This window comes from Rhinichthys klamathensis, unplaced genomic scaffold (genome assembly GCF_029890125.1).
Source record: "Rhinichthys klamathensis goyatoka isolate OS25496 unplaced genomic scaffold, OSU_Roscu_1.1 h1tg000074l_1, whole genome shotgun sequence".
Lineage (NCBI taxonomy): Eukaryota > Metazoa > Chordata > Actinopteri > Cypriniformes > Leuciscidae > Rhinichthys > Rhinichthys klamathensis.
In genome coordinates this window covers 323,255-344,910 of record NW_026606617.1, presented here as the reverse complement: position 1 = coordinate 344,910, position 21,656 = coordinate 323,255, and the positions used below count along the sequence as shown (strand labels likewise).

General features: G+C 40.6%; 1 protein-coding gene across 1 annotated transcript in view; it reads right to left on the bottom strand.

Annotated features, from left to right (window-relative positions):
- Positions 1 to 21,656, bottom strand: part of si:dkey-16j16.4 (uncharacterized) — a 41,322-nt gene that overhangs the window by 16,086 nt on the left and 3,580 nt on the right. The window contains exons 2-3 of the mRNA XM_056250752.1: positions 5,095 to 5,176; positions 2,125 to 2,600 (exon numbers count right to left, since the gene is read on the bottom strand). Coding sequence (XP_056106727.1) covers positions 2,125 to 2,600; positions 5,095 to 5,176 — 558 coding nt within the window. The remainder of the gene's footprint in view (positions 1 to 2,124; positions 2,601 to 5,094; positions 5,177 to 21,656) is intronic.

Here is a 21,656-nt window from a genome sequence, read left to right as displayed (position 1 = left end):
GGTCTGGAACGAAGAGATTTTACATCAGAAAGTATTCCAAGAGGTTCTTTTGGGGGGAAATATAGTAACTTCACTTTTCAGAGACTAAGGTTTTTTGCTGGCTATATAAAGTCAGTTCAGTTCCCCTCAAGTTTACACAGGTGTCCTAGCATAGTGACCACAGTTTCCCCTACTTTTTGAGAACCAGAAAGTTTCCAAATACTTTTGTCCTAATTGAACAATATCCATTGTTAAAACCTAACCTTTTGTGAATGTTTTGCTTGATAAGTGAGCTCGCACATTTTTTTTCTTTGAAGTAAATTCCACTTGATCTAATATTTTGTTTCTAGTGCAATGATATTCACATGTTTTCAAGTGTTATTTAAGTTTCAAAATATTTTTTGGGCCACTGTTTAAATGGCTGTGAGTAATAAAAAGACTGCATTGATACAGTGATACAATGGTGCATCTGATCATGGACACAATGGATTTTTAAAAAAGCAGAAGACAATGATGAAAACCGAAAATTCAAAGAAGAAAGACCAAAAAGGCTCATTCCTTAAGGGGTGCTGACACTGATAAGTAGGGCTTTAGATTTGGGGGGGGAAATCAAATTGCAATGTTTCAGAGAAAAATTACATTCTTGTTGACTGTGATTTTGCTAATAATGCTTTCCTGGATGTACACTCACCTAAAGGATTATTAGGAACACCTGTTCAATTTCTCATTAATGCCAATATCTAATCAACCAATCACATGGCAGTTGCTTCAATGCATTTAGGGGTGTGGTCCTGGTCAAGACAATCTCCTGAACTCCAAACTGAATGTCAGAATGGGAAAGAAATGTGATTTAAGCAATTTTGAGCGTGGCATGGTTGTCGGTGCCAGACGGGCCGGTCTGAGTATTTCACAATCTGCTCAGTTACTGGGATTTTTACGCACAACCATTTCTAGGGTTTACAAAGAATGGTGTGAAAAGGGAAAAACGTCCAGTATGCGGCAGTCCTGTGGGCGAAAATGCCTTGTTGATGCCAGAGGTCAGAGGAGAATGGGCCGACTGATTCAAGCTGATAGAAGAGCAACTTTGACTGAAATAACCACTCGTTACAACCGAGGTATGCAGCAAAGCATTTGTGAAGCCACAACACGCACAACCTTGAGGCGGATGGGCTACAACAGCAGAAGACCCCACCGGGTACCACTCATCTCCACTACAAATAGGAAAAAGAGGCTACAATTTGCAAGAGCTCACCAAAATTGGACAGTTGAAGACTGGAAAAATGTTGCCTGGTCTGATGAGTCTCGATTTCTGTTGAGACATTCAGATGGTAGAGTCAGAATTTGGCGTAAACAGAATTAGAACATGGATCCATCATGCCTTGTTACCACTGTGCAGGCTGGTGGTGGTGGTGTAATGGTGTGGGGGATGTTTTCTTGGCACACTTTAGGCCCCTTAGTGCCAATTGGGCATCATTTAAATGCCACGGCCTACCTGAGCATTGTTTCTGACCATGTCCATCCCTTTATGGCCACCATGTACCCATCCTCTGATGGCTACTTCCAGCAGGATAATGCACCATGTCACAAAGCTCCAATCATTTCAAATTGGTTTCTTGAACATGACAATGAGTTCACTGTACTAAAATGGCCCCCACAGTCACCAGATCTCAACCCAATAGAGCATCTTTGGGATGTGGTGGAAAGGGAGCTTCGTGCCCTGGATGTGCATCCCACAAATCTCCATCAACTGCAAGATGCTATCCTATCAATATGGGCCAACATTTCTAAAGAATGCTTCCAGCACCTTGTTGAATCAATGCCACGTAGAATTAAGACAGTTCTGAAGGCGAAAGGGGGTCAAACACAGTATTAGTATGGTGTTCCTAATAATCCTTTAGGAGAGTGTATATACTAGTTGGTCCTGAAACAACAGCCCTATATCAATCAATTAGATCATAGGGTTAGGGGTTTCTCCTACATTCTTATCTATCCATCATATTTCCCTCTGATTTGAAGAGAATGTTAAGCATAGGGTTAAGACTACAGTTGTTGGATAGGTCTAACCATAGATGCTGATGTCCTCCCTTGCAAAACCACCCAAGTTCGTTCTTAGCCAGATGTTGAGTTAAAATGAGTGTCTCTTACCTGCTGCATTTTCTCCAGGTCTAGGCTGGGGCGACCAGGTTCTCCTGTGTAATTGGGCCGGTGGCGCCAGTAAGGCATGGAAGGTTGTTCAAAGTGGCTGAGAATGATGGGCCGGACAGGGAGGCGGGCCGGCGTGTGTGAAGGCTTGAGCGCTCGAGGAGGAGAGGAGCTGAAGAGGACAGGACTGGGAGATGTGGCGCTCAAGCGGGCCCCGGTCGACGGTTCGTTCGGCCCACACAGGTCCTTCACCTCCTCGTCACTAGAGGCGCTGCTCATGTCTCCATGTCTGTGCCACTTCCGGCCCCCCTCTGCTCCCGGGGCTCCTGCGATGCGCTCCAGCTCCTCTTCTGAACTGTGGCGGTCCAGGGTCGGGTCCAGGAGTAAACGGAGACGGCGTAAGTGAGCCGGAGAGAGAATGCCCTGGTTGTGCTGTTGACTGGTGGCTAGAGGAGTCAAGGCACAATTCCGCCGGCGCTCTGGAAATGGGCGAAATATAGCAGAAGGTTATCAATCAGCAGAGCCTTTTTCTTCATACAGGGACAATCCAACACAGGCTCATTGGAAAAACTTTCCTGTGGCAAATTTTTTGCAAAACACGTACCAATACGTACATATCACTGCAGTTTCTAAAACAAATAAACACTAGAGGCAGTAACACAGCTAACACTTTTAATCATTTTCACACACAATTATGATTACAGAGGCAGATTATGGATTAATAAACACATATTTTCACACGGCTCCTTGAACAGGAGGGTTATCATATGTTGATGGCTATCATAGGGTAATCATATGTTATCAAAACACACTTTTTACCATAGTGCATGGCGTGTCAACTAATATATCTTGGAGTTTGCATCACTTAACCAGCTCCATATGTTCAGTTTTACTCACTTATTAAGCTTGCTCAGTAGCTCGGCTGGTACAGAACTGCACTTGTGATGCGGAGAGCTCGGGTACGAACCCCGTGAAAGACGAGTCACGATATATGAGAGCTCAAAGTTCAAAAACAAGCTAAAATGCCATGGTTTCGATTATATTTTTATGTCGCATTTGCTTTTGTTAACACTATCTGGTAGGTTTAGGGTATAGAGTAGGCGTACGTTATTTTAAAGCGTGATGGAGCATTAATCTTTTAGCGTCACTCACCGGACATTTCAATTCAGAACTGCAGTGATACGTACAAACTCCGGAAAAAAAAAACTTAACACACTTTTAGCGCCACTCACTGGACATTTCACTTTGAAACTGTCGCGAAACGTGCACGACGCAACATATTTTGCTTTTTGCTAAAATGTTGCCACAGGTACGTTTTTCGAAAGAGCCTGGGCTGGGACAATCCCATTAAGCATTCCAGGTTTGCTGTGCTTGTTTGTAAGTGCAATCAATATGGCTATAAAATATTATTAGTATTATTGCTAAATAAAAATACAAAAAAATAAAATAAGAAATATAACTATTGTAATATTTCACTGTTTACAGCCCTTTATGGGAAACTACCTCACACCACTCCATATTAGATCATCACACCAAACCATTTCTCATCGCTCTTAGCTTCTGTTATGACAGGAAGCACAGAAAGGTGTGATTAAAATGCATATGTTGTTTAGATTTTAGACTCCAGATAAAGTTTATGGTTTGGAGTTTCTAACCTAGAACCAAGTGCATGTATGTGACAGACTATTAAGGGTTCAACTAATAACTACTTTGATAATAGTTTAATCTGTAAAAACAATTCTGATTATTCTATTTATCAGATACTTTCCTTCAATGTGCAAGATGAAATATGTTGATGTGTGAAAGTGTAGAATGTTCTGGAGACACAGATTCCCTACTGTGAACATAGTAATGTTCACTTCATTTTTCAGTAATCCCATTACTGTAGATATCAAAATAGCATAGTTACATTGAATATAGGGTTTTAATTTGTTTCATTTAAAATTGTATTTTATGTTTAACAACAAATACTGTTCTCTGCTAAATGAACACTTCAACTTGCTTTCAAGAGAGAATTTTGCAAAACTGAAAAGCTTGATTTATAAGAAAATAACAGTAACTTAAAGGGGTGGTTCAGGATTTTGGACATCGGGCCTCATTTCCAAGTTAGCGAACCAAGCGAGTGTTATTTATCAGTGGAGACAGTTTTCAAAAAATGTCATCCAGTCGTTCCAGTTGCATAGTTCGCCGGTGCTAGGCTAGCGCGAGTCAACAGTAACTGCTAGCCTGCCATTAAAAACAGTTTTACCCACTCCACAGTACACCAAAAGCAAATAAATTATAACGCCAGACTATCGATGTAAATGTCTGTTGAGAGAATAATGTTAGAAATCAAACTACCCTTTCATTGCATTGCAATAGTTATACTTTGTTCCCTGTATTTATTAGCACAGTCTACAGCAGCGGCGGAGTGATATGTAGTTATCTAGGCAACCGAGAGAGGTAGGTAGAGAGAGGTAGAGAGAGGTGGTCCCGACTGTAGTGCGCTTCGGTTCTGTGTTTACTTTTCGGCGCAGTGCTACTAACCGGAGCAAAGTAAAATTCCGCCGCTGCTGAGAAACTAGTTCCTGTAAATGTATTGCGATGACTGAGATGCAAGAGTAGTTTCATTTTTAACATTATTCTCACATCTCACAGACATTTACATCGATAGTCTGGCGTTATAATTTATTTGCTTTTGGTGTACTGTGGAGTGGGTAAAACTGTTTTTAATGGCAGACTAGCAGTTACCGTTGACTCGCGCTAGCCTAGCACCGGCGAACTATGCAACTGGAACGACCGGATGACATTTTTTGAAAACTGTCTCCATTGATAAATAACACTAAGGCTAACTTGGAAATGAGGCCCGATGTCCAAAATCCTGAACCACCCCTTTAATAAATGTACTTTTCTATGTATCATATTTGATTTAATCAATTAGTTGTTGAAGCCCTCTATGCAATAGGCAAAATTAAATTAAATAAAAATACACACCTCTGTCGATCTGTGCCAACTCTTGGTTTTCGCCTTCTGAGTCTTCACTCTCCCCCCCTTCCTCACTGCCATGGTAGGAAATCTGTTTCAAAAGCAAAGCAAAGGTCAGACAAACCTGAATCGCCATGATACAAACAAGTAAACTCAGACAGTCACGTCCCACAGCTCACACAAACAAAATGGAAAGGGTTATTCGTGCATCTGTATTGGCATAAAAGTCTTGCTTATCATTTGCTATCACAACAAGAACAAGACCAGTGACTAACACTTGGGCAACTTCTTAAGAATCCTTCTATACCAAAGGGAGAGATAAACGTATGCTGTAAGTGCTGAATGTTTATTGCAAACAAACCAACCTAAACAAAGGGATTATCCATTTACTAAGAAACTCCTAATGAAAATGTGCATGGCGATCACCCATGCAAAAGTTGCCCTCATTATGCAAGGGTGTTATGGGTGGTTGCCAGACGTTGCTATGTGGTTCCTAAGGTATTCGGAGTTGTTTTTAGCAAGTTGTGCTGCGGTTTCTTGCATGTTACAAGTGGCCCCAGTGATAAAAGCACAAATCTCCATGAGAATCTGTTCACTAGATGTGCACGTCTATGGGACTTTTAGCCCATTTTGTCATCTTCCTGCTGAAAATCTTAAGACTGATTGTTTAAAAAAGTAATAGTCAATAATCTGCATGATTCATGTCACACATGGCACAAATAATGTGTGATGTTTAATACCCAGTTCAAATCTCTAACCCAAAGTATGAGCAATATTTACACTAACGATTCACAGATTTACACCTTAACTGAGATAAGAGAAGGTGTGATTAGATTATAATATGTGGTAAAGCAGAAAAGATGTGCTCACTTGTCAAATGAAACCTATTTCAATTTAACTTCAGTGTATGCATTTCTTTGTTTCCTTGTATGAGTAAAGATACGAAAGTGAGAAAAGAAGAAACAGAGCGTGAGGTTAAGAGAAGTAAAAACAACAGGCACACCCAATATTCCACAACACCAATTGCTGTGAAACTTTAGCTATGTCCCAAGTGTGTTGGTTCATTTAGAGTAGACAAGATTATTTTAAGAGCAAATCGGTTTCGAAGTCTATCAGAGAACGAAAGTATGGAACAGGGATAAAACCCAACAGATTGCACCAGTAAGGAGTTAAGTAACACAGTGCATGGTAATTACCTTGTCCAAGCCCAGCTAACCAGCTGCCATCTGTTCTCAAGTACACACACACACACACAGCCCACTTCTCTTCTCATCTCTTTCGCCTTTCACTAAGCAAACAGTGAGAGAAACTGAATGACTCAAATGTGTCACTCTTTCTCACAGGCACTAGGATCTCACGGCAGCTCAGGGCCCCCAGAAGAGCCATTTCCACTCGCTGAAATCCAGTCTCTCTCCAATCTCAAAGCCACCACAAATTACCATTCCTCTCCACCAGAACCCCTGCCAGACAGTGTCTCCGGCTGTACAAAGACACGCAATTTTCTTTTAATATATTCGAATGTATTTGGAAACTTCTGCCTATTACACGTTTCATTCTGGTGTACTACACCCCACCCTAACGATTTATGAGAAAAACTGTTTAAAGTGGATCGGACAGAGCACCATAACACACTTGTAGCCAATCAGCAGTAGGGGGCGTGTCATGGTTATGCAGTAGAAATGTGAAAAAGATTAAACGAGAGAAAAAAAATGGGCTGTTGGGTTCCATTTTGCCAAAAACACCCATAATGCACTGTAGATTTTGACACCACCCCCTTGTCGAGCCGACTGTAGTTTAATCTGTAGTTTTAACTAAAAGACCTGGAGCAGTCAAAAGTCTATCGTGTGATGCAAAATGATGCAGTTGGTGTCATCCGGGAACTTTTGCTGACAAATAAACAGGAAAATATGGAGCAGGTAACACAGAGAAAGAGTACATATTGTTAATTTACCGGCATTGTAACAATACAAACAAAGATGGTTGAAAATTTGGCGAACCTATCATTTACGAACTGGAGCTCAATGTGCACTAATATTTCTATTCGACATAAAAACTGAGAACTAGCTGAGAATATAAAACTGTCCTAACTAGGAAACAAGTTTCCAGCAAAACACAATTTGAATCCCCTTCAAGTTTTTAAACCAATTTGGCTGTTCCAAAAATGTATACTTGGTTAGGACTACAACTTCAAGGGCCTATGATAAAAGAGATGGAAACAAGGTACGCCATTCCCTCAAACAATTTTAAACTAACACTGAGGTCCATATTGTCAACACTATTTCTGTATGGCTCTGCAATGATAGCAGGAAACTGCCCAAATCCCAAAGCCAAATGACGAATGAGAAACAATTAAGTGAAGGATCATAATATATCTGTATTGACAACAAAAAAGGGATCACTGGAAAGAAAATGCCAACCGGAAATGCTTATAAACATTCCGTATAGCATTTGCAAACCTGTTTTTTTTTTATGTAATTAAGTACAAATGTATACACTCACCTAAAGGATTATTAGGAACACCTGTTCAATTTCTCATTAATGCAATTATCTAATCAACCAATCACATGGCAGTTGCTTCAATGCATTTAGGGGTGTGGTCCTGGTCAAGACAATCTCCTGAACTCCAAACTGAATGTCAGAATGGGAAAGAAAGGTGATTTAAGCAATTTTGAGCGTGGCATGGTTGTTGGTGCCAGGCGGGCCGGTCTGAGTATTTCACAATCTGCTCAGTTACTGGGATTTTCACGCACAACCATTTCTAGGGTTTACAAAGAATGGTGTGAAAAGGGAAAAACATTCAGTATGCGGCAGTCCTGTGGGCGAAAATGCCTTGTTGATGCTAGAGGTCAGAGGAGAATGGGCCGACTGATTCAAGCTGATAGAAGAGCAACTTTGACTGAAATAACCACTCGTTACAACCGAGGTATGCAGCAAAGCATTTGTGAAGCCACAACACGCACAACCTTGAGGCGGATGGGCTACAACAACAGAAGACCCCGCCGGGTACCACTCATCTCCACTACAAATAGGAAAAAAAGAGGCTACAAATTGCAAGAGCTCACCAAAATTGGACAGTTGAAGACTGGAAAAATGTTGCCTGGTCTGATGAGTCTCGATTTCTGTTGAGACATTCAGATGTTAGAGTCAGAATTTGGCGTAAACAGAATGAGAACATGGATCCATCATGCCTTGTTACCACTGTGCAGGCAGGTGGTGGTGGTGTAATGGTGTGGGGGATGTTTTCTTGGCACACTTTAGGCCCCTTAGTGCCAATTGGGCATCGTTTAAATGCCACGGCCTACCTGAGCATTGTTTCTGACCATGTCCATCCCTTTATGGCCACCATGTACCCATCATCTGATGGCTACTTCCAGCAGGATAATGCACCATGTCACAAAGCTCGAATCATTTCAAATTGGTTTCTTGAACCTGACAATGAGTTCACTGTACTAAAATGGCCCCCACAGTCACCAGATCTCAACCCAATAGAGCATCTTTGGGATGTGGTGGAACGGGAGCTTCGTGCCCTGGATGTGCATCCCACAAATCTCCATCAATATGGGCCAACATTTCTAAAGAATGCTTTCAGCACCTTGTTGAATCAATGCCACGTATAATTAAGGCAGTTCTGAAGGCGAAATGGGCTCAAACACAGTATTAGTATGGTGTTCCTAATAATCCTTTAGGTGAGTGTACATTTATATTAGGTATGATGTACATTCAACCTGTAAATATTGAAAAATAAACCTTGACATTGAGCACTTGAGTCACTCTGACAGCGTTTACTTTGTGATATGTTACATTACTGATGGTACAGTACAAGTGTTAATTAATGGCTTGGTTATGTAAAGCTGTTTTACCATGCCAATAAAGCAAATATGACTAGGAACTAAAAGCTATAGCTAACGTGTGCCTTTACTGTGCACACCGGGCCTCTTTGTGTCGTAGCTCTCTCAAGTAGGCAGAGGGTGAAACAATGCCAGCGCTACAAGCCTTGAACAACATGCTGGCAAGTGACCTTGACTTAATGGTGACAGCCAATCAATAGACCCTCAGTTTCATTATACATCCAGCCTCGCTCGAACTCACTTCAGTGTTGAGAGAAAACACCACTGATACCAAGTTGACTTGGTGGCTCTTTGCCTGCACTGAAAAAGCTCTGCAGACACAAAAGCTGCTGAAAAAGGAAACAGCAGTTCCAGTAGTACACAACAGGAAAAACAGGTCCTGTATCACTGATGGGCCAAAACATTATGACTGGTCACAGGTGAAGTGAATATCATTGAAAATCTCCTAACAAGGACACATTTTAAGCTCTGGGTAGATTAGTCAATCAGTTCTTATAATCAACATGTTGGATGCAGGAGAAATGAGCAGGAATAAAGATCTGAGTGACTTTGACAAGGGCCAAATTGTTTTGGCGAGGCGACTGGATCAGAGTATCTCTGAAACGGGTGTTGAGCACCCAAGGCTCATTGACGCACAAGGACAACAAAGGCTGTCTGGTCTGAGCCAACAGAAGGTCTACTGTGGCACAAGTCACACACAATTTTAATGATGCTTATGGAAGGAATGTGCACTCTGCTGCGTATGGAGCTGCAGACCAATCAGAGTGCCTAATGACCCCGGTCCACTGTCGAAACCACCTACAATGGGCACACAAGCGTCAGAACTGGACCTTGGAGCAGTCAAAGGTCGCCAGTCCCATTTTCTTTTACATCACGTAGACAGTCGTGAATGTGTGCACCGTTTTCCTGGGGAAGAGATGCACTGTGGAAACGGCAACAAGCCTGTGGAGGGAGTGTGAAGCTCTGGACAATGTTCTTCTGGAAAAAACCCTGGGTCCGGCCATTCATGTGGACGTAAATTTGACACGTGCCACCTACTACCTAAACACTAGCCGCTTTCCGACCGGAGGGACTTTTGCAGTTCCTAGAACCTAACGTTCCTATAACCCTTTTTTCCGCGTGTTCCGACCGGACTAAGTTGGGGATTTTTTAGTTCCTCAGACCGTAGTTCCTATAACTCTTTCAGTACCTAGTCTCGAGCGAGGACTTTTTTAGTTCCCTTTCCCTAGGTCTACGTTGATGGGTTTAACTTATAAGTCACGCCCACTGTCAACACATTTTCTTCACTGTCTGTTGCAATTCGCCTATGTATGCTATGCTAACTCATAATGTAAGACAAACATAACGCATTCAACCAGCTAATTGCTAATGCTTGCTAAACTTACCCGTCATTTTGTTTGCCTCCTGCGCTCTGCTCTTCTATCTTCTTCCATTATATATCTTGATCATATTACGCTGGAGCCTTCTTCTTCTGTGTTTCTCTGTACAGAACTCAAGCATAGTCTTTAAACACCGCCGTTCGTACTCGTTATTAAGGTCCCGGCAAGGCAGAACAGGAACATTCCGATAGCCTCCTCCATGCTGGTTTGTTGTTGTTGTATGTGGCGCCGCCGCCGCCGTGCTTGCGTCACTCCCTTACCCCTCCTACCAGTTCCTATGGCCACTTGGCCAGTGTGAACACAAACAGCAAAACCGAGTTTGGGGGAAGAGTAGTTCTTAGAACTGTTTAGAAGTGGACAGTTCCTATAACTAAGTTCCTGTAACTACTTGGTCGGAAAGCGTTTAATGTTGCAGGCCAGGTACAGCCCTTCATGTTCACAGGTGGAAGTGTCCTCTTTCAGCAGGATAATCACCCTGTCACAATGCACACATTATTCAAGAATGGTTTAAGGAAAATAATGAAGAGTTCAAGGTGTTGCTCTGCCCTCCAAACTCCCCAGATCTCAATCTAATCGGTCCACAGTTCGGTCCACAGCGCCTCAAAATCACAACCTACAGGACTTGAAGGATCTGCAGCAAACGTCTTGGTGCCAGATCCCACAGGAAACCTTCAGGAGTCTTGTAGAGTCCGTGCCTTGGCGGGTCGGCGCCGTTTTGGCAGCAAGCGAAGGACCAACAGCATAATAGGGAGGTGGTCATAATGTTTTGGCCAATTGGTGTATATGTTACTGCCGGTCTGTTCAACTCTTATGTTGATTGATGGCATAGAGATAATGTATTGTATGGTAAAAGACGATTGACTTATTATTTTGGCTAGTACTGGAACCGTACGCACAAACACACACACTGCTGAGTGACTGGACTAAATTCGGCAGCACAGCATGAGGCCTGTTACCCAGGAAACCATCCCCAGATGGGATGACAACATCTTCACATGAGATTATTCCATGCATGTGTTTAAGTGAAGATATGTTGACAGAGGTATTGTCAAAATCATCAGCATCAGGGTCAAATTACCCATCAAGCTATTCACTATGGTTTTGGACCGAAATGAAAGCACAGCCTGTTTTTCCTCAAATAATTGTTTAGGCAGTATCTTCCCTTACGCTTATAAAAAAAAAAAAGTGGTTCAAAGCAGTGCTCACATACCACTGTCTTTGAAGATAGCCATCAACATTTTTCTCATACTATGACAATATGTTCGTTTTTGAAATCCTTTAAATGCTATTCACAGTATGCTTTTCAGTTGCAGTTACAAAAGAGGTAGGTTTCAATGAAACGCTCTCAAATTAAAGCATTACAGAACCTTAATATAAAAATAAGAAAAAAATGTGTCTCTTAAAATAAAAGTGCCATGGGCAATACCATGGCACAGTGATATATTACATGGTAATATGACATATTGTTAGTGACTTTTACCGTGCTAGGCAAGAAAGATGCACCAACAAACATGTACTACTTGCAATACTTAACCCAAGGAAGTACTGGTAATATAAGGTAACTACATAGGTTAAGGTTAGGCTTAGAGGTAGGTTCAGGGTTAGTACCTAGTTATAACCCAGTTATTGCAATTGCCATATTAAATAAGTATAGTATGTACATGCGGAACGGGTCTGTAAAATAAAGTGCTACCAACATCTCTTTCACCAAGCATTTAATACAGAATTCAACTGATGTGGGGTCACATATTTCCTCATTTAATGTTTTTATTGAAAGTGACTAACAAATGTGAGTAATACAAGCGCCTGTGTGTATAGTATCTACAGTATTTTAATATCCTATCTATCAAGAACTATGCTATTTTCCAGATTTTTGGATGTAAAGCAAGCTGAAAGTATACATTTGAATAGGAAAATATACAACAATTTTCTATCATGGTTACTATTTAACTTTGTCATAGCATGACTTAAATTCAACAGGCAGCACATTCATTCAGAAACGGATTATTCATCTGAATAACTGACATACAAATGTAGTCGGGCAGGTAAGCGACACAGGAATGTGGATGTGCTTCAATGTTTCTCTTTGTAACTGTACATGATAAGAGCGCCACAGCGCAGGGCCGCAGTTTTGCTTGAGGTCAGTTAGCATGCATTTGTAGCAGTTCTTTCTAATGTACATTGAAACATTATCATACGGTTAAATCAAACCAACATAGACAGCACTGATGCGTGACTTTCTGCAGGGCAGGGGAGCTGTACTCATGTAGGTGTGAATCACACGGTTGGTGGTTTATCGCCCAGCCCATTCCCTCTGTATTTGCATGTCTAGGCCCCATCCACACTACTACGTTTTAGATTAGAAACGGAGACCTTTGCTACGTTTGCACCTCCCATCCAGACTAAAACGGCAAAAACGAAGACCTAAAATGGAGAAGTTTAGAAACGCTGCCGACCCCGTTTTGCGTTTTGAAACTACAGAGGGCGTTTTAGTGAAGACGGGTCAAAACGGAGGACTTTAGAAACGATGACGCGGAGGCTCACGCTCGGCTCTCTGGTTGGGTGTCATAAGTCATGGCAAGCGTTTCTGACTTTGATGTCTTTGCTAGCAGCTGTTGTGAAAGTAAATTCTGCCTTTTTTCAATGCTATAACTGTGTACATGCGCCGGAGGCAAGCTATTATTCGAGCGATCTGTGACAATTCCCGTGTGCAGCGGCGGTATCGAACGTACATGGAGCGACGCTCTTTGCAGAGGTAATTTAGCTACTTTCTTCTTCGTCAAATCTGAGGAATAGTCCATCTGTTTCCGGTTTACACCGGCACGCGCATGCCCAGTGTAGGTGAATGGTCACGTGATCCGTGTTTTCAGTCGTTTTAATGTGGACGGATATCAATCGTATTCGTTTTAATTCTCCGTTTCTTAACTAAAACGCAGTAGTGTGGATGGGGCCTTAAGTAGTGGACCTGAACGGATTTGCTTACACATGGATTACATATTTTCTTCATCTTGGGGAATAATTTTCACCAATATGAAGTGCAATTCGGGATTCTCAGGAAAGAACAAACCGTTACAAATAAGCATCATATCAGGGATGTTATCAGATGGTCATACCATGGTGCTTAATTAATGGTACTGAATGAATACCGTATTTACATGATATACTTCAAAGAATACCATAATAAAATATGTCATTAAATTAAATTAAAATGACAAAAACAACTTCCCATAAGAAATATTTTTCTTGGCTTCAGGCCCGTTCGCATCAAGGACTATACCTATAATGATAACCACAAAGATATCGTTTTAAAAATCGTTCTGAATATAAAAGAATAGAAGAGTCCACAAGACAGCACAGAGAAACAATATCGCTGGAATCACTTTCAGAATTATTTTGTTCCAGCTGATGAACAATAAAAACATTGACAGCCAATCAGAATTCATCCTGTGTTCAGAGCTCGAGCATTTAAAACGGCAAGTAACAGAACCACAGCGCACGCTTAGAATAAACAGAGCGATATTGTGCGCTGGTGTGGATCCTAATATAGTTCTCCTTATAGTTACCTTTACATTTATCGTTCTAACAGGCCTTTTGAGTTCAGTAATCCCTTAAAGATGTCTAGGATTTAAGTATAATATAAAAGCTTTCTTGGTAACCCTGACAGTTAATGCTAGAGTTTATCCGGTTTAAAACCAATCCCAGACATTTTCTACAACATAAACTAGCACAACCCATTTGCATTAACATATGCAACATAACAGCATTTGCATGCGGGTTTGATGCGGACTACAATGCACTGCTCTTGCTGTTTGCATAGCTTATGGTTCACTCTGTGTCCTCCAGCCTTGTTTGAGCTCGTAAATTGTAGGGTTGTCAATGTGTTTGTATATGTAACATAATCAGCTGCCCTGTAGCCTCAGGTCTACAGTGCCATCCTGCAAAGCACTGTGGGAACGAGAGAGACAGGGAGGTGTCACTGCTGTCACGGCCTGCTGGATTAGCATTGGCTGAATGTGTAGGGTAGATTAGGGTCAGTGATGATGATGGTCATGGATTACAGGCTTTGGAGAGGGTGTGTGTGAATATGATATCAGCTCAGAAAGCTGTTGGCACACAAGTGAGTTGTTAGTGTGATAATGCTCAAAGTTGAATCATGTGACAGTCTTAACGTCTTTATGAGGGCAGCATATGTCCTAAAACAGACGAAACAAACGCAGTAATATGTAACAGTGCTCTGAATTATATCCATCATGTGTCCTGTAACACGTCCTGATTTTGCAGTGGCCTGTAATGAGTGGTAATCGGTTACAGTTGACCTTTATTACAGTTGCTAAAGGTGAAATGTCATTTATTTTTAATAAAATACTATGTTAACACTTTTCGATCGTCCACTTTAGATATTCTTCTAAGTAGGGATGCACCGAAATTTCATTTACCGGTTTCGGGCCGAAATGGTTTTAGAGGACCGAAATCAGTGACCGAAACAGACGTTTAATTAGCGCTTCTCTGATGATTGTATTTAGCGTCTATCTAGTGCACACAACGTGGATAAGCTACAACAGTTAAACATGTCAGCTGTGTGGACACTAGCACTGAACGGACAATATTAATCGGTTATGATATAGTTTCTTGAATCTAAAATATTTTGGGTGTGCGGTTTTCTGTTGATGCAACGCGTGAACAAAACTTCACTTAACATTTGCAGCACATCCAATTACTTTCAATATGAAGCAACTCAACTTTAAAAAAATCGGTCGATTTTATTACAAAATTCAAACAATAAATGGCGTGACAGATCGTTGGAGCAGCAGCACGGATCTCATCGCATCTTTATTACTAGTTACAGTACGAAATAAGCATGGGTGAACACCAGAAGGTATGTTGAAAAAGACATTACAACTTAGCGAAATGAATCCTGCCTCATGTAATCGCTCAAATCAGTGTTTCAACCGGGGAAAGAGAGACATCAATAAAACAGCTTTAGGCTATATTTAACGTTACATTTACCTCAAGAAAGTTATAATGTCTATAAACTCATTTAGCTAGAAAAAAAAAGCACTTTTTAGTTATTTTGCTAAATATATACACTGTATCATTATATTTTTACTTAACCTGTTAGCGATGTCTTCATTATTTAACGAATGTTTTAATAAATCTGTCATGAGGACAAGCTATTACAGTTTATTTTCATTCAAGCTGAAGTAGAAACAATTCTGTTATTAAAAAGTTGAAAGAAATTCATACAGGTTTGGATCAACTTGAGGCTGAGTAAATCATTTTAAAATCTTCATTTTTGGGTGAACTTTTAAGTCATTTAAATAATCCCTTTAAGTCACAAAAGAATGCACTGCGGCATCAAAGTTGGTCCCCATCTGAATAAGACAAATTGACAAACTGTAAACCCTACAGAGATGTAAAAGTGTTCTATCAAGTGCGTCATTTTGGGACAGGGCCCAGATCTCTCATTATGCTGCAAAAGAGTTAAAACCATGAAAATCTCGTAATGTTGATGGCCTAATCAATGGATTAAAAAAGTCCTAAAGCACTTTCCCTCGGAGAGAGTCCCTCTCAGAGTGTAATGGTGTCTGTGATGTCAGTATGCTGTGTAGTGGGCGGTAGGTGAGTTGCATGCTGGGCGTCAACACGTGTGTCACAGCCATGAGTTCTAGCTACGCCATCTGCTCAACAGTTTAGGAGGGTGGTTAGTCCTGTAATCATGGCCAGTGTCGGTGTCTGTCTGCAGATCATGTGTGTTTCACAGATAGCAAAGGACTAAGTCTGGCCACTGTAACATGCTACCCTGCTCCTTCCATACCCTTTACAATTAAACACTTATATGCATGCAAACACAACAGTCTCGTGAATCTACTGAAACATTTCAGATGGAAATATCCCAATTCACAGACTTAATATAAATCACACTAAAAAATGTACTTCTATGATTCCACATACTACACCAGAGACCAGATTACATTTGGTTTTAAATTTTAAAAAAAGTTTCAAAACTTTGCATTACTTCATACATGAATTAATAGACCGTCATGACCCTAAAAAGATTTTTTTAAAGGGAATTGTAAAAAAAACATCTCTTGAACTTTCACCTATGGGTTGTGGGAAATATAAGCAAACATGCGGATGTTTAAAAATCTACTGAAAATAATATAGCTTACTGTCTATGCACCTTTGACCTTTTTTAATGTATTAAGCCTTGAAATCCACTATTTATAATCTTGTATATTATTTAATATTAGTATTACATAAAAGAGAATCAGCTACTGAAAAGGCAGAAAAATGCCTCCATTGTTCAATGCCATATGAAACATTTCTGCTCGTTCTCAATTGATTCACAAGCTATTAGAGATAGTCCACCTAAAAATGAGAATCAATCATTTACCCACCCTCATGTCATTCCAAACCTATAACTTTAGTAGATATTTTGAAGAATTCTGGGTACCACTGACTTCCAATGTATGGACAAAAAAAAAACTGTGACATTTCTCAAAAAAAATCTTCAATGTTCAATTAGCCTGGAAAAAACCCAGACAACTTCCGGCAAATTTAGATTTGCTCTGAAAGTTAGTCTGGCAAAGAGCTCATTCAAGCCCATTTCCAATCCGTCGAAATCGCGGCACCAATCAGAAACGTTGGGGCGGGCTTTACACGATGACGACAGCGCTGGGATTTTGAAGCAGATTTTGTAGCCTACATTACAAAGATGGATGCCGCCGTCGAACATCACTCGTTCGAATCAGCTATCGCGTCTGTTTTAAGCGATTTGAACGTTTCCTTTTAGTTAAAAACCGAGCAAAGAACAACACTCGGAGATGTTTCTCCGCCGCTCTGCATACGTCATCTCCTTCATCGCTCTGATTGGGTTTAGGTCTATCCGCGACGTCCGTTGGTGACGCCCCTCTGGAAATGATTTGTCTATGACGCTTTGCCAGACCATAACTCAGTTACAACTGAGAATGGTCTGGTTTTAACCAGGCTAATGTTCAATTAGAAGAACAGCTTTTTAAACAGCATGAGAGAGAGTCAATGACAGAATTTTCATTTCATTCATCTTTAACAGATATTTTCTGGTAAAATTCTCAAACATAACCCTTCTTAAACAGCAGCTTTTAATGTGCTTTGAGCTCTAACACTTAGTGAGGGTTTCACATGTCTCAGCATTCACTGATGATATATTTATGACCAACCACAGCTGAATGTAGACCAACTTGCTAACAATGTCCAGCCGAAAGTGCCTAATCACTACCAGCCACAACCCTGCGTGTTTCGCATTTACAAAACAGCAGATCTATCAGTGTTAAAAATTAAGTTGTTGCAATTAGAGAATTAACAGAAGGAAACAATGAGACGATTAAACTAATGACTTGACAAATATATGTGATAATGCTTTTCTAATTACAGTGACACGCGTGCTTACTAGCAGACCTACAGTGAGCTGCCAATTATCTAAGAGGCCTATAAAATCTACTAAAGCCCAAAAAGCCAAAGTGCATTTGTATTTCTGTCTTTAGCTAACCTCTTGGCTTTTACTTTATATTGCCAAATACTTTTTTTTTTCTAAAACCATTACGAGTATCCAACTTTCTGTAGACTGGCTGCGCCTGCTAGATTAAGTGCTTGGCCAACAACATGTAAATGACATTGGGCTAGAATTTCCAGTATTTTCCCTTCTGGCTAATAGAAACACAAACATTTCACAAACTGTTCATGGTTTGGCAGTAGGATTTACGTGAGTGTGTGAATCCAGCCAACTGCCCTTACATAAAGTTTCATGACATTTTACATTAAACCTGCACAACTGACACTCGCGTGTAAACATAAAACAAAGAGTCTTGAAAGACTCGCAAAGGCAGGTTTGTAACATGGAGCAGTCTGCTAACCATGGGAGTGTTTAGGCTAAGTCCTCTGCGGTCAATTTAAGATCACACAAAGAAGAAAAAAAACAGCCACACACACTCGCAGCTGCGTTTTTCAATTTCTACACCAGTGCACAAGAACAAACCCATCAAAAGTGGGATCAAGTAAAAGGCAACGACACTATTAAACTCAAACACAGGAAAGACACACAATAAACAGTGTTTCAAGACTCAAACAAACATACAGTGTGTGTGTGTGTGTGTTCATGCATGAAAGAGACTCTATCTTCAGGGTTAGCAGGTTCATTGTTTATGTATCCAAACATACTAGTATTTCTGTACTCATCATCATCTAATAAGGCCCTTCCACGTGACTTGTGTCAAACTTCCCCAATGCGCTAAACTCAGCACGCAAGCAGGTCAAAAGTTGCAACACAAAGCTCAAAGTTCAATATCAACATGCAATATTAAAGTGCAAAATGTCACATGGTGTGACATTTAGTGGATAGTTATTATATTACACACGTTGAATGTCCTTTTGTGGCTCTATCTGCAATGCTTTTCATGTGGAGGTCGAAGCTGTGCATGATACTTGTGTGGCGAGGTGCATTTAAGCCCTGATGCTCATCGTGTGAAAGGGCATCATGTGTCATTTTACTTCTGGCTTGTGTCTGCAGAAAAACTCCCACGAGGAACTTCTTCCAAAGCTTCCCAGTGCTCTACTAAATCTACTCAAACATGACACACACGGACACGTATACACACACAGCTTCTGTCAGCAACCCAGCAGTCTCAAAGACGTTTCTGGCAGAAGGCCGCACTCCAACCACCGTAATTGTATTTATTAGTGTAAGCCATAGGGTCAAGCTGAGATCAGCACATGTGTCCACTGGTACAGGAATAACAGTCTTTGGCAATGAGTAGTCACCGACGTGACTACCGTACTTTGAACATCTCTAGATCTTGTAAAAAAAAAAAAAAGTTTTTTGGTGTTAATTTGTAATTTTGTAGTGAAGTCATTTATTTCAACCCTTGGTCTGGACGTAGATTTTAGAGAGTTAAGGCGATCAAAATGTAGCTTTACAAAACCGCCGTCCAGCTACGATTCCCAGTATGCAAATGCCATACAAACTTAAAATCAACATGAAACGGAAGTCACAAGCCATATTACTTTCATAATTTCGAGAGTAAAACAAGATATCCGCTGAGCAAGGGTGTTGGGAGTTAGCCTGGCTCCGCCCTCCTACGCACTTCCGCTCAATTTTATTTTCCTTCAGTACTACGTCTGGGATTGTGCTGTAGACTTTGGTTTCCAGAAATAATTTTTTTACCGGTCCAATCAGCGAACAGAGGGAGTGGCTGAGAACGATGACGTTGATGTACTAGCGCGTCAGTTTGAGTTGGAGTTCAGTAATGGCAGCGGAGAAAGACGTGAGAAAATCTATTCGGTCCGTTGTTGCAAAACTGCCGAATATCCAGAAGTTAAAGCCCGAGCAAGATCAATGTTTGCTAAGTGTTGTTGGTGGCCATGATTCGGGAAAAGTTTAATTTTCCAGCTCACTCCGCTAGTGGTGAATGAGTTAGCTAAGGCGAACGATAGGATGCAAAGCCGATAGTTGTTGTCGTCTCTTCTTGTTGCACTAATGGAGGACCAAGTGAGGGAGGCAGAAAGGTTAGGAGTTGGTGCTGGGCAGCTCGGCGTGCACGATGATCACTGTAACGTTACAGCATTTGCGGCAGATCCGAAACGACCGCAGCGGCGTATTGTTAATGATTACACCCAGCTTCGACAGTTGATTGAATACATCACTGTCCTTAGTGTCAAATATACATTTAGAATTTAGAATTGTTCCTTGAACTCTTAAATTCGATGAACAAAACATGCAGCTCTCGTTGACAGACATCTTATTCTAAACATAATCCTCTGATCATTCGGACTTGTTTTTTTTTATTGCTTAAAACAATACACAAGTAATAACAGAAAACATAATACAAAAACAAACAAAAAATAATAATAAAAACAAAACAAAAATAAAACAGTAGGGGGATAATATAAAATAAACATGAACAAGTTAAGAGAATTACATGACACTGAAAAAAGGAAAATAATTACAAACAGATAATGTTTTTAAGGCTTTTTTTGTTCTCAGACAACTTAATTGAAAAGAGGTATTTTTAAAATTCTTTCACAAATATAAGAAAGAGAGGTTTAGCATTTAGATATTTAGATTTATGAATATGGAATTCGGACTTGTTCTTTCCAGCCGGTTTCGGCGCATGACATACGTCACGACCACACGTTAGCGATTGGCTATGGCAGATCCTGAGTGACGCTGGGCAGATCCAATAGTTTTGAACTTTAACAGAGAACCCGCCTACAAGGAAGTAAACGTTTCTCAATGGAGCGAGGCCAGACTCTCTGTACAAATGAAATGTACGAGAGTCTGGTAGAACCAGGCTAGTTGGGAGTAGGGATGTGCCCGAAGCTGAATATCTTATTCGGAAAGGTACGGAAAATGAATATTGCATTCTACGGTGCCCAATAAGAGACATGCTGTGGTTTTCCATTACATCAGATTTCACTTGTCACGTGACGAGAGTAAGGAGCGATAACTGACAGGACGATGGCGGAGGATTTGGTGCGCAACAGATCCTGACTGTCATTGACAAATATCTTATCTATAATGTGCAGTCAGTACCGCCGCTCCCTAAACACAGTGTTCACGAAAAAGCGAGCACGCATTCAAAAGCAATTTTAATACCACGCATATTAACAGCTGCTCCCTGATTCCCGCAAATTATATACAATATAATCACCCAACTATATTATTGCAAGAAAACACAAAAGCATTGAAATATATGTTTTCCTCCGATCTCATATACATCTCATTTCTATCACTAGGTCCCTTTTAGGGCACCCTAGAATGTGTCATTTTCTTTCCGAATAAGGTATTCGGCTTCAGGCACAACCCTAGTTGGAAGGGACTTTGTTTTATCCATTAGGAATGGATTGGATCATAAAAGGTGGCAATTAAATACCAGAATACTGTCAATTAAGACTACATCCATATTAATCTGAATAGACTTAAAAAATGCATCTTTTAATCTAGGTTTTGGCCTTCTGTCAACACTGAGGTGTCATTTTTGACCATTGAAAATGTTTTTCGAAGATGCTCTCCCAAGTGGATAAATTTGAAAACTCAGTGAGAATTGAGGTACTTGAAAACGATGATGCATGTTTAGTCGTGTGTTACATATTGTATACATATATCTATCTGTGGTTGTACTGGAATTGTTGTGTCTGCTATTCACGTTCATAGACTTATTAAAGATCAATTTTACTTGGTACAATCTTCATATAACAGTCCTAAAATATGGACAATTGCATTTTAGACCCTGAATGGCGATTTTGAGTGTGACCTGGGAACCAGTAAGTGGTGGGAAATTTTGCTAATGAAATTATCGTGCCAGAAGCA